The sequence below is a fragment of the Chionomys nivalis genome, chromosome 5, assembly GCF_950005125.1.
Source record: "Chionomys nivalis chromosome 5, mChiNiv1.1, whole genome shotgun sequence".
Classification (NCBI taxonomy): Eukaryota; Metazoa; Chordata; class Mammalia; order Rodentia; family Cricetidae; genus Chionomys; species Chionomys nivalis.
In genome coordinates, this window is record NC_080090.1 from 109,864,073 (window position 1) to 109,878,137 (window position 14,065).

General features: G+C 40.1%; 1 protein-coding gene across 2 annotated transcripts; it reads left to right on the forward strand.

The window, feature by feature from the left end:
• Positions 1 to 1,489: 1,489 nt before the first annotated feature.
• Serpinb11 (serpin family B member 11) lies at positions 1,490 to 13,009 on the forward strand. 2 transcript variants are annotated; one of them, XM_057770854.1, is made up of 7 exons: positions 1,490 to 1,657; positions 2,570 to 2,629; positions 5,299 to 5,418; positions 7,761 to 7,878; positions 9,760 to 9,902; positions 10,471 to 10,626; positions 12,608 to 13,009. In XM_057770854.1, exons 1-7 carry the CDS (start codon positions 1,490 to 1,492, stop codon positions 13,007 to 13,009), a joined length of 1,167 nt encoding a protein of 388 aa, XP_057626837.1. The 2 variants fall into 2 exon arrangements, with proteins under 2 accessions (XP_057626837.1, XP_057626838.1); XM_057770855.1 differs by lacking the exons at positions 7,761 to 7,878; positions 9,760 to 9,902.
• Positions 13,010 to 14,065: the final 1,056 nt, after the last annotated feature.

Below are 14,065 nucleotides of genomic sequence, written 5' to 3' on the forward strand. Positions count from 1 at the left end.
ACCACAGAGGACAGAAAGAAAGAGAAGGCAGTCAGGAGAGGAAAACATTTCACTATTGCAGGGGAGGGACAATGCAAGCTTTGACCAAAGTGGTAAAACCAGAGAAGGTGACTTTGAGCATTTTTGAAAGTGTAGGAAAGAAAATATTTCAGATTGAAGGCAAATAAGGAGAAAGTAGTAAAGAAGATCCTATAAGTAATTAGCATGAAAAATAGGAAAGTGGAATCAAGGGTTACAGAAATGAAGAAAGCTGTGAGGGAGAAGGTGAGGTAGAAGAGTGAGGGACCAATGGTTTGCTTTATGTCCTACATGTTTGAAGGACCATTGGGCATCTAAGTGGACATGTTGCGTGTGTAGTCAGATATATGAGTCTAGAATTGAGGGGCAGCCTAAATTCGAGAGTCAGCTTTGTTTTTTGTTGTAACCATGTCTGGGGAAGCAAACATACAGAAAGAGTTTCATTTGCCTCAGAGTTTCAGAAAACTTAGTCTAACATGATGAAAGAAAGGTAGAATAGGTCAAAGTATAGAAGGAAGAAGGGAGGGAAGGAAGGAAGAGGTTCAGAGAGATGGGGAGGGAGAGGAAGAGGGAAAGAAAATGAATAGCTCCAAGTCCATACATTTAGTGACCTAGTTCCTCAAGATAGGTCCTAACCTAACATTTCCAGAATCTCCCATGGGAATTCTACCAGCTTGAGACTGTTTGTTCAGTTCATGAGTCCGTGGGGGCACATTTTATATTCAATCTCTAACAAAGACCTTACAGTGTATTGGCAATGTCTGAGCATGGCCTGGCATGAGGTCACCCAGAGTGTGAGTGTAAAGGCAAGGAAGATTCAGATCTGAATCCTGGAGACGTATGATGAACTGAGGCTAGCAATGCTGAAAGATCCTGAGTGGGAGACAGAGGGGTTCCCCAGGTGGCAGGCAGTGGATTAAAAGAGAGTGACCACAAGGAAGACAAAGCAAAAGAGTGTTTGTGGGCAATGAGCCCTATGAAGAATACAGTCTCCCAGTGGCTGCGAGCTACTCTTGCTGATTGCTCTTTCTGCAGTTCAGTACTCTTGGTGCTCTAGTGATATTTCTAGGACTGAACTTTCTGTCCCAACACGCCTTTTCCCTAAAGTATCCCATTCTCCAGCATAATCTTTTCTTCTCTCAGATGTTTCTTTTTGGTTCCTTCATTTTTGCTGATGCCATGGCTCTGACTAGGTGGGGAGCTTTGGTCACCTTCCTAGATTTACTTCACATTCTTGGAAGATTGTGCCAAACTGGGGATAAACCTGTGGCAAGTGTCAGGTTGCCTGTACAGAACTGAGTGGAAAGGTGACACTCTGTCTTGTGGGCAGTCTGGTGGGAAAACAATTGTTCGAGTTTGTGGAGCATAAGCATTTGGTACACAGACTACAGGAAACGGATGTCTGAAAGCATAGATGCAAGCACAGAAGGACTGAATCACTTCTCTATTCTTAGGCATCGCTTGGCAAAACATGAATCCTATCACCACAGCAAATGCTGAATTTTGTCTTGATGTATTCAAAGAGCTAAGCCGTAATAATGCGGGAGAAAATATCTTCTTTTCTCCACTCACTGTGTTCTATGCTCTGAGCATGCTCCTGCTGGGTGCCAGAGGCAAGAGTGCTGAACAAATGGAAAAGGTAAGGGTTGGAGGAGAACATCCCCAGTACCCAGATATTTTCATGTTCCCACCTCTTGTTTACCAAGTTTTATTTATAAAAATACCATCTTGTGAAATGAAAAGGCATACTTAGATAAGTCATATTTCTGAGAAAGACAAAAAGTTTTAAGTAATAGGGTTTATTTAATGCAAGTCAGTACAACACATAACTTCCTTTATATCTAAGGCATTCTGTAGTAACTTTTATTTTGGTGCTTTTAATATAATAGAGAATACATGTTTGGTGCTATTCTTTCCTTCTAAAAATTTTAAACTCTAAATCCTCACATTTTAAATAAAATTTAAAAAAGAATTTATTACTAAGATTCTTCAGGACTATCCTGTTAGCAGACAGAGATTGTCAACTCCATTTTACAACCAGGAGAACAAAGGAAAGGCGATCTGTCACATGACACCAGCCACTAGGGTCTTTCAAATCTATGCATTTTTATTACTAAAAATGTCCAGAAAAATCTCTCTTGAAAACTCTTAGGGTAGCTGCATATTTTAACTTTACTAGGAAGCTATTTGTCCAAGGCTCCCTATAGGCAATGCTCTACATGGAGGCTTGAAGGGTAGAAAAAGGGCAGAGTGGCTGCAGCAATGGAGTTCAGCTCCTAGAACCTGCCCAACCACAGTACGGGGCAAGGGTGCTTGTCCCTTTTGATCTCAGTCTCCCTAACATAAAATAGAGATAAAATTAATTATCAATGAAGTTATTGGGAGGGTTAAATGAGATGCCCAAAGAATTAACTCAGGACTCGAAACAAACATTATTGCATGTTATCTATCACTAGTGATCTTGATCGGAAATGGAAGAGCGATCACAGCTCTCAGGCGTTACAGCTTGCACATTACTTTTGTGACCAGTTGACTTCTTTTCTTTTCTTAGGTGCTCCACTATGACAACTTTTCAGAATTCTTAAAACCAAAGATGAAAGACTTTTATGAGGTATGAGGATATCATTACTGAGATACCACGTACTCTAAGAAATCAAGAAATCATAGTTCATGGCTTTTGGGAATCTATTCTCCATGCCGGGATGCCTCACCCAGCCTTCATACAGCGGGAGGAGCTTGATCCTGACTCAACTTGATAGACAGTGTTTTGTTGACTCCCATGGAAGGCTTGCCTTTTTTAAATGGAGGAGGAGTGGGTGTGGGGGTAGATGGAAGGTGGAAGGAACAGGAGGAGAGGAGGAAGGGGAAACTTTGGTTGGAATGTCAAATAAATGAAAAAAATTAATAAAAAAAGAAATCATAGTTCAGGGGTAGAGCAGTGGAACCCTCTCTTGGGTCTGTGAGAAAGACAGCTCTGTCTGTAGTCTGCAATCATCTTCCCAATAACCACTGCAGGGTACTGAGCTTAGCACCCAGTAGTAATGACAGCAGCAATGCCTTCCCATCCAAATTGTTAAACTAATCATTGTCATCTTCATGCAAACGTTTCTGTTCTGTGCTTTTGCCTGCTGTTGAGTCTGTCAGACTCACCCATGGATGTAGCTTTGTTAGTCTACTAAGAGCTCCTGACAAAGGGCTGCCTGATGTAGCACCATTCATCTTCTTTGAGACAATGGTTCCTACTATTCTCAAAGAAGCAATTCACTCATTTACTTAGATGTTCACCTTCCTAGACCTGGATGGAGGGGGGAGGACCTTGGACTTTCCACAGGGCAGGGAACCCTGACTGCTCTTAGGAATGGAGAGGGAGGAGAAGAGGAGTGGGGGGACTGGGAGAGGGGCAGGAGGAGGGGGAGGGAAATGGGAGGCGGGGAGGAAGCGGAAATTTTTTTTTTCAATAAGAAAAAACAGATAAAAATTTTTCTAGAAAACGCACAAAACAAAATTAGGAAATATATTACATAATCACCAGATCATATCTTTGTTCTGTTTACTTGTACATAAACAAAATGCTATGCATCTGTACATAAACAAATGGAATACATTCCATTATTTCAAAAAAAAAATTCTCACATGGTAGCATTTGTAATAGTCCTTGGGTATATGGATAAATGTTCTCTCTCTCTCTCTCTCTCTCTCTCTCTCTTTCTCTCTCTTTCTCTCTTTCACACACACACACACACATTCACACACATACCAAGATCTTTCTTTTAGGCCTACCAACCAGTCCCCAAATTGGGACACGGGGACTTAATTAACATTAGTTATGAATGTTCAGCCTAGATTGGGCTCATTTCTTGCTAGCTCTTATAACTTAACCTGTTTCTCTTTTTCTACCTTTTGTCTCAGGGCTTTTTAACCTTTCTTTCTGCATGTTCTACTCTGTGTCTGCTGACTAGCAGCTGTCTAGCTGACCCCAGACGCCTCCCATTCTTTCTTCCTCCTTCTCTCCCCTTCTATTGCTCTTCTTGAGCCTAGAGTTCTCATCCTACTTATTCTCTCTGTTTGCCAGTCCCACCTATGTCTCTCCTGACCTAGCTATTGGCAATTCATTGTTTCTATTAGATGTGCTTATTAAATGGTCATTTATTAGACCATTCAGGTGCTTTAGGCAGGCAAGGTGAAACAAGTGCAACACATCTTTACATATAAACAAATAAAGCATAAATGAATGTATACATCCTTACATCATTAGACAAATACAATATACCTTTGCACAATTAAAGTAATATTCCATAGCATAAACAAATGTACCATATCTTTACATAGTTAAATATTCTACAATACACATACAATCGAAACCTTCTCAGAAACCCTATTTATTAGAAACCATTGATTAGGAAATGTAGTCATCACCTCTTTGGTTGGCATCAATGAATTCTTAATCATAAGTCATATGTATCACATTTGTAAACTTTGCAGCATTGCTACTGTATAAAACAAGTGAATATATTAGAACTTATTAGTGAAGGTTGAAGAGTTTGTTTAAATAGTCATTTAGAAAACTGAGACATTGGTTGGGTATGTTGGTTCATATTTATAATCTCAGCACTTAGGAGGCAGAGGCAGGAGGAGATTTGGCAAGTTCAATGCCAGACTGGTACACATAATGAATTCAAGTCAAGGCTACTTAGTAAGACCATGCCCACTAATTGGGAAGAAGGGGTCAATAAGAATCTAAACAAATACAGCATGAAAGAATGTAACACATATTTACATCAGTAAGCAAATGCAACATACCTTTACACAGTTAAAGAAATATTCCACAGCCTAAACACATGTAACACATTTTTCATGTCATTCAAGAGATGACAGTGGAATATGATCACACAATGCATAAAATATAAGTAACAAACAGTTAAATATATATGTATTTCATATATTTATATATATGAAAGAATAAAAAGACCGAGCATTGAACGTAGAAATATAAATACAGAGGCAGCCACAGAATTTGCATTAGAATCTCTTTGTTCATGAAAGCTTAAGTTTCTGATTTAAACTCTTAGGAGCAGCAAGTAATACTGTTGAGTCTGTACACAATCTGCTGAGATCATTTTGCTAAAAGAAATCAAGTAAAATGCTTGAGCAGTTTATCTCTTTGTGTTCACTGCTTTTTATTGAAAGGCAAAAATCTTGATCTGCAGATATTTTCCTTTCATTATTTATAATTCTTCAGTGGCAAGGAACCAATCACTTTTCTTTGTTCACCGCTGCCAGTGCAGCCAAGGTGGAAGGATGTATTCTGAATTTGGAACTCTGCTATCCCAAATCAACCAACTGAATTCCCTCAGCATTGCCAACAGACTCTATGGGACAAGGACGATCACATTCCACAAGGTAAGCATGCCTGGGGCCTCTGAATTTCATAGTGTAAAGACAAGGGAGACTGAGAAGAACTTATGGTGGGTGCTTTTTACAATGTTGACTTTGAGCTTAGGGTTTCTGCGAAATGGCTTTATCAAAATTTAGAGTTCTGCAGTATCACACGAAAACCCCTTCTCTGCAAAATCCATAAAGCTGTGCAAAAACTAGGGTCAGAGATTTAACACAAAATGAAGTCATTTGTAAGAATTGCCCTTTATAGATGGGAGGAAAAGTGAGAGCCATTTCTCATCTTTACAAAGGCACTTGATGGTAGACTATCAAGAGGTAGTTACAAGTGTATTCAACTAGGAGCCAAGAGATGTGAGTTTTCTTTCCATTTATACATATGACTTCTGTCTTTAAAATAAGAGAATTGGGTTTTTTTTTCTAGTTCCACAACTGGAGGTGGGTTTCAGCCCTTACCCATGAACATTTTAAAGCGTGTAGCTTCATTGAGTGTTTACTTAATAATCCCCAGGGAAAGTCACTCTTGAACTCATCACAGGTTTTGTTTCATACAATCATTTCTTCGTGCTATGACAAAGATACGAATCTTCCAATAATTCTAGAGACTACAAAGCAGATTCTGAAAATTTCAGTTGGCAAATGTTAGAGATAATAAGATTTAGATTTGATCCTTATCTAAACTCAAGCCTTCTTCCTGCTATGACCAACATGAAATACTGGTGTCCTTGTTTCATCTCCATCTGACCAAGATTACTGAAGCACTGAGAGGAAGCTTCAAATATTTGTTTGTCTTTCCAGTTTGGTTTCTTAAGCTGTCTTAGGTGTCACACAGCTCTAATAGAATCTTTGCATCTGAGCGATTTGACATGATGGAGTCTTCCTTCTACTGTCACAGAAGCTCACAAAAATGTGTTATGTTGAGTCTCTGAGACAATGGAAGTCAAGGGCTATCGCCTTTGAGCTGGTAACTTTCTTCCTCTTTGCCTCTCCCAAACAGTGACAGAGACACAATATAGATAAATGTTAGTATCTCATTATGGTTTTCAGTTGTTCTGGGGTTAAGAAGTCATTTAGTCGCTATATAATTCACCTTCTAACCTTGAGCAGGAAAGCATAGGGACAGGCAAAAGAGCTATTTATATGTAATTCATCATTTTGACTTGAATGCATTTGCATAAAAAAGTCCATGACATAATGAGAAAACATTCAAATGTTTCTGGTATTTTTCTTTTTTTTTGGAAATCTTTGGATTTAAAGACAAGTGCTCATGGGCATATGGACATCCTTCCTTTTTTTTTTTAGCAGATGCTTTTTTAATATTTATTTATTTATTATGTATACAATATTCTGTCTATGTGCATACCTGCAGACCAGAAGAGGGCACCAGACCCTATTACAGATGGTTGTGAGCCACCATGTGGTTGCTGGGAATTGAACTTAGGACCTTTGGAAGAGCAGGCAATGCCCTTAACCTCTGAGTCATCTCTCCAGCCCCGGACATCCTTCCTTTTAAGTGTATTAGATCAGCAGATTTTTGTCTCTGTGTTAGGACTTTAGAACATTCTGAGCGACAAAGTTCTTTCTTATGTGTGTGTACTCATGTGTATGTATTGCTGTATGTAACTGTAGGGGTGAGTACCTGAACCGGGTGAGTACCTGAGCCACTTGTGTATGTGGAAGTCAGAGGACGGCTTTGGGTATCTGTTCTCTCTTGTCATCTTTTCTAAAAGAGGGTCTCTTCCTGTTCAGCACCACTTACGTTGAATATCCCAGTCACTAGCTCCTGGGGATTTCCCTTTTCTCTGCTCTTTTTCTCATTGTAGGAGAACTGGAGTCATGTGCATGGCACCTGGCTCTTGCACAGGTCTGGGGATGCCAACTCTGCTCCTCACACTTGCACAGCAAGTGCTTCACTGATGTGAGATGTCCCTCTATATACATGTTGCTTTTGTTGGCTAGTTAATGAAGCTGTTTCAGCCAATAGTTTAGTAGAATAAAGCCAGGCAGGAAATTCGAGTCGAGATACAGAGAAAAGTAAGGCAGAGTGAAGCAGATGCCAGCCAGCTGCCAAGGAAACATGACATGTAGAAGATGAGGTAAAGCCATGGCTACGTGGCAATACATAAAATAATAGAAATTGGTTAATTTCAGATGCCAGAGCTAGCTAGGAATATGCCTGAGCCATTGGTCAAACAATGATGTAATTGGTATAGTTTCTGTGTGATTATTCGGGGTGGACAGTCTGGAAATGCAAGTGTAGTCTCCGTCTACATTTCACTCAATGGCCTTCTTTCCAGACCTCTCTGCACTATTTCTGTGCTGTCATTCAATTGCCCTTTCTTTTACAGCAATATTTAAGATGTTCTGAGAGACTGTTCCAAGCCAAGTTGCAAACTGTTGATTTTGAACTGTCTACAGAAGAGACAAGGAGAAGTATTAATACTTGGGTTGAGAATAAAACTAATGGTAAGGACGATTGTGTGTGAACATTTATACATATCTGTATGTGCACAAAACTTTAATGTCTATCTTATGTGTACAAACTTTATCTGTGCTCCTTTGATAAAAGTCTTACCTTTCTATGCAAACAAGGAAGCAGAAATTAACTAGTGTGAATTCTAAAGGCAGGTAGATAGATAACAATGAAAAAACTAGAAACATACTTTGGAATACATTTTGTGACCATTCCTCCTAAGCAATATATGGCAGAAGACTCTGAGAAAGTGAACATCATTTCTGCTTTAAGGGGATGTCATAAATTCAGCAGATTTTATTAAAATTAATTCACTCTTCATTCAGAAACATATTTTAAGCATCTGTGCATGTTCATTGTTTTCACATGCTAGTTATGGGGTAGACTCAGGATTATAATGAAAATTAAAACCTTCTTTAGGATTAGAGTTGGGTGCTGTGCCTACCTGTGCTTCATGTCAGATGGCAGGGTACATTCCAAAAAGAGTTTCTAGGTTTCATCACACTGAAAGGCACCAAAGCAGACAACTTCTGGAACCTTCCAAACAAATTCCTGATTTCAAATATGCCTTTGCTTTAAGTGGTCTTTATATTTGTAATGCACTACTTCTCATACACTGCAAGGGTAAGAGGCCCAGAATGGAGGTGCACACCTATAACCCTGGCATATTGCTGAAAAGGCAGGGCAACCAACAATGCAAGTCTGTGATAGCCTTGTCTGCAAAGCAAGTCCAACACAGCCTGATAGATGGCGAATTACAGACCAGCCTGGACTACACAGAGTTCTAGAACAGCCTGCTCCATACACTGAGTTCTAGGACAGCCTGGTCTGAACAGTAAGCTCCACCACAGCCTGGGCTACAGAGACTATTATGCAAACAACCCTGTTTAAATTCAGTGGTTCACTTACACAAAGTCTAAAAATATAGAGACTTACGGGGCACAAAAGTTGTTTCAGTGAGAGAGGGAAAAGCTGAAGAAGGATAATAAGGTGAGAAAGACAAAAATTCATTGTATATATTCATGAAACTGTCAAATAAAAATCCCCCATGATCATAAACACAACAAAATGAGCAAACAAGTAAATAGTAAGAAGGGCTGGGAGATAACCTATCAATAAAGAACTGCTTAGCATGAGGACCTGAGTCTGATGCCTAGAAACCTGTGTAGAAAAAGCTGTGTATGGTGCTGCCTACTGTGACCTTTTTGCTGGCGAGCTGAGACAGGCAGAATAACTGAGAGCTCCAGGCTAATAGGAGACCAACTAAGGAGTGACAGTCAGTGATCTCTGATATCTATGTGTATACACACAGGCATACTCACACATGTACACACACTTTCCCACACCCATGGATAATTTAATTTAATTAAAAAGTCTGTGTGTGTGGGGTGTGCATGCATGATGAATGTGCCAAGGTTCTCTTGTGGAGATCAGAGAATGACTGGGAGTCAACTTTTTCACGTCTACCACGAGTTCTCTTGATGGAGTGGGAGACTTGAGTAGTAAGTGCTTCCACCTGCTAAGGCAGTTCTCACCTTCCTAATGCTGAGATCCTTTAACACAGTTCCTCATATGTGTGATCCCCAACTATACAATTATTTTGTTACTACTTTATAACTTCAATTTTGCTAATGTTATGAATTGAAATGTAAATATCTGACATCCAGGATATCTGATTTGCAAGTCTCAAAGGGATCGTGACCCCTAGGTTGAGACCTACTGTGCTAAGCCATCTTGTTCACCTGGGGTGGGGTGTGATCTTTTAAATACAAACTATGAAAGTTACTGTCTGAGAAAACAACTTTTGCAAATACCTATTATCAGCAAGTTACTCCAAATAAAATCACCTCTTCTTTTGTTTGTTTTATTACAAGGAAAAGTCACAAACTTATTTGGAAAGGGTACAATTGATCCCTCCTCTGTCATGGTCCTAGTGAGTGCCATATATTTCAAGGGACAATGGAAAAATAAATTCGAGAAAAGAGATACAGTGAAAGCTCCCTTTCACATAAGTGTGGTAAGTATTTCATTTTTCAAACTGATGACAAGTCTTGGAAAATTGCAATAATTTAAGCACAATTCAGAAAAATTTCATGGAAACATTGCTGTAGTTAGCTGAAGGCTTTTACTTTTCAAAATGTGAGTAACTTTTTTCACTAGACATGAGGCTGGAAAGACTTCCTGAAAACTGGAAACCTTGTCTCTTCCTAGTGTTCTACCCCTGAAGCCTTGAGGTTCACATAATAGTTGCTTCCTGTGACAGCTGATACAACTAAGCTGTTGTCCCAGGCAGTATCCACATGGCTTAGAAGAGATAATGAGCTTCCCATTTAATTCCCAACATAAGTCATTTTAGCTAGACTCTCAGTTTTTAATTAATGATCCCAATCATCCCTATATTATTATGCTTCTATAGTCTCTAATTTTGACTTATTTTAAGATTACAAAATTGATAACCTGTGCAAAGGAAAGTAATGAAAGAGTGCAGTTAACAGTAACACTTGAGTGCTAACACAAAAATTCCTATTGTAAAAATAAAGTAGACATACATATCCACTGCTTAAACACAATCTTTTTAAAAATAGGGTAAAAGCGCAGTTGTGGACATGATGTACCAGACTGGAACGTTTAAGCTGGCCTTCATAAAGGAGCCACAGATGCAAGTCCTTGAGCTGCCCTATGCCAACAACAATCTAAGAATGATCATCTTGCTTCCAGTCGGCACGGCGAATGTAAACCAGGTAGAGGCCCAGCAGTGCCACCTGCACCTAGCATATGTGTGAGTGAATGCATGTGGCTGTTTGTGTGTGCATGTATGTGTGTACACACACTGTCACACACATACTCTGTGTGTACTGTGATATCTGTATGATCAGTAATGGGTTCATGACTAGGCTTAGTAGACTTTCCCCAGGAGTTGTAGATTAAGGATGATTCCTGCCCTTTAGGACTAATTTCAGGCAAGACAAGCACTTCATTTATTGAAAAAGTCGCATAAGTTCACCATGTTATACAATATAAATGTATGTACATATCCCTCATGAGACACTTAGTGGACCTCTTTCTGCAATAATGATATGCCATGCTGATGAGACTCCTGGGCCCCAGAGAGTTATTAAAGCCTTGCTAAGGGGAAGTTTTCTGATCTAACCAAAGGATACACTCACAGGCTAACCGTTTTTGTTGTTGTTGTTGTTGTTTTTTTGTTTTTTTGTTTTCCAACCTGTTTTGGTAAGGAAATAACACCACAGCCAGGAAGGAAAGATAGCAGTGGCAGAAATTTGGATTCAGTCTCCTTTCCCTGGTTGTAGTCAAAGGTTCTTAGCACAGAGAGACCTAGAAGTGATGATGGCATCTTACCCCAACCTAGCCACGACCTACCCAGTACTGCAGAACAGTGCATAAAATGAGGTTTCTTAGGAGAACAGCTACGGCTCTGGGACTGGGGAAGCTGATTCATACAGTAGGGTGGCCACAGTCATTTCCTAAGTCAGCCAGTGACTAACAGTTGGCACGGTTGTTTCCTGAAAGAGCCTGCTTGGGCTATATGCATTTGGATTGGGGAGTGAGATGGATGCCAGTTCAGAGGGAGCTGGAATGAGAGAAGCATAGCTGTACTGTAGGAATATATATGCTTACAAGTGTGGCCAGTTCAGAGGGGATTAAGAACCAGGGAACTTGCAGTTAGCTGGGGTAGAGGACGCTAAAGTCAGCAATTTGGAAGCAGTTTAGACTTCTCTTAAAGTCATGAGCAAACTATGGAAGCTATGAATGAGAATGAGGAAGCTGGGGGTGGTGTTCCTAGAGAACTCTCTCCATGTGAGTTTCATTAGATGTATAGAAGATGGGCAGATAAAGTGAGAAGACCCTGATCCAGGAAGAATATGAGCACACGTCAGTGTGTTAATTGTGAGGCAGTTGAGTTCTGCTTGCTTTTTATTATAACTCGAATTAGACCGCAAATGAAAATAATGAAAAGATATTTTGACAGAAAATCTACCTTTATCTTATTTTGTATTATGAGAATGGGAAGGTAATAAAATGTATTGAACTTTGAAACAAGATAACAATAAAAATGATACAGTATATAATGCTATAGAGGATTTTTCTGTAGGGGATTAAATACCCAATGTTATTATTTAAATGACAGACAAAAATGATGAAGCTTGATTTTATTATGAGAAGTCAGTTGCTGGGACCATATGTGGGTGTTGAAATGCCAGTCGGAAAGAATTACAAAGTCATTAAGGCGAGCATGTACCATGTTGAACTTGGAGAAACATAACAGAAAGAGGAAAGTGCACCAGGGGCATTGAAACTATTAGAAGTGGGACAAAGTGATCTGGCATCTTAGAAGCCAAATGAGAACAAAGTTCATAAAGAAGTGACTCCAAATTTCAGATGTGAGGGCCAAGAAGATGTGGTGGATTGATTCAGGAAGCAGGCACAGAAGGATGCCAGAGCAATAAGCAGGGAGACTTAGGTAAAGGTTAAATGTTGAGGGAAATCAAAAATGTACATTGAGAAAGTCAGTGAGGGAACATAGAGGAGACATAGGCAACAGGAAGGCAAGGTCTGACTAACGCATAGATAGGTAGCGCGTGAGCGTTATAGGCTGAAAAGCCAGCAAAAAGCTGGACCATTCTCAACGTGAATTACAGAAACATCTACTTAGAAGCTATATTTTGGCTCATGTGTGAACATCTGTATTTTGATTCTTAGATAGAAAAACACCTGAACGTGAAGATGCTTCAAGAGTGGACCAACTCTTCAAACATGGTGGAGAGAGAAGTGGATGTTCACATTCCCAAATTCAATCTTGCTGTAAAATATGACCTAAACTCCCTATTGAAATCCCTAGGGATGCGGGACATCTTCAGTGTGGCCACAGCTGATCTCTCTGGAATGTCACCTGACAAAGGCCTATATTTATCCAAGGTTGTTCACAAGTCCTATGTGGATGTCAATGAGGAAGGCACTGAGGCAGCGGCGGCCACTGGAGAGAGTATCGCTGTGAAGCGACTCCCGGTCACAGTTCAGTTCACAGCGAATTCTCCCTTCCTGTTCACTATTCAGGATAAGTCTGGCAATATTTTATTTACTGGCAAGTTGGTCTCTCCGTAGACAGACGGCCTTGTGGCGGCCTCAGAGATAGGTAAAATGGACAGGATCCAAGGGGCCGACAGTTTGCATCTTAGCGTTTGTATGTCTGCAAAGCAGGTCTATCAGATGGTAGATCTTCAGTCCGACTCTGTGAGCTAGTGAACCTCAGACTAAAGCAGTCACTGGAGGAGATAGATTTACACCAGCACTTTTCTGGATTTCTTATTTTTGAGACCTCATTTGAGTACTGAGTAACATGATTGAATTAGAGAAGGGCTGGATATTTTGAGTTTTCTGTATTAGTGAGGTTGTGAATGAGTGACTACTGCAAATAGATAAAGGGTTTCTACGTTAGATTGACATTTAAATATAAATTTCCTGCATGCATAAATATAGTAGTGTGAATTTTTGCTCAAACTTCTACATTGATTGTAATAAATGGACACAGTGCTTTAAACTCTGAGGACAGAATATGCTGTGTCAGTTAGTTAACTGAGGGGCTGAGCTTTCTCATTCAGCAAATATTTTTCCCTTTTCCTAAAAAGATTCCTTGACAATTTACATGTACATAATGAATTTTGGTCATTTTAACCCCCCCCCCCATTTTTGTCTCTCTTATCCCTCTCTTTTCCTTGGAAACCTTTCTTCTTTCCCATAATTCCTCCTCCTCCACTGATCTCTCCTTTGTGAGCCACTGAGTTTAAATGAGGGTTACTGGCATAAGAAGTGTGGGTGAGAGACTGTTTCCTGGAGCACAGGGAGGGAGAAGAAGGTGGCCCCCAGTGCCCTGCTTACTGCTTCTGCTACAGTTCCTTGGGAAGGCAGTCTTCTCAGCTTCTTCTCCACTTGTGATGAAATGATTATATGTTGATGGACCCCACTTTGTGCAGTAGCCATGATTGCAGCGACTTCCTGAGGGCGTGAATCCAGGAGACATGCTTCACAGCACCCCTGCTCGGGCTCCTGCTTTAACCCTTTCTGTCCCTCTTCTGCAGTGCTTCCTGACCCTTGCAAGGCTATGGTGCAGATGTCGTGTTTGGGCTGAACACTCACAGTCAGCTATTCTAAACACTACCT

Bases quoted from the DNA above. Each gene is read 5' to 3' on its own strand.
- Serpinb11 (XM_057770854.1), top strand. From the start codon at position 1,490: ATGAATCCTATCACCACAGCAAATGCTGAATTTTGTCTTGATGTATTC. The intron at 5,419-7,760 runs GTAAGCATGCCT...TTTCTTTTACAG, and splicing joins GGACGATCACATTCCACAAG to CAATATTTAAGATGTTCTGA. The intron at 10,627-12,607 runs GTAGAGGCCCAG...TTTGATTCTTAG, and splicing joins GCACGGCGAATGTAAACCAG to ATAGAAAAACACCTGAACGT.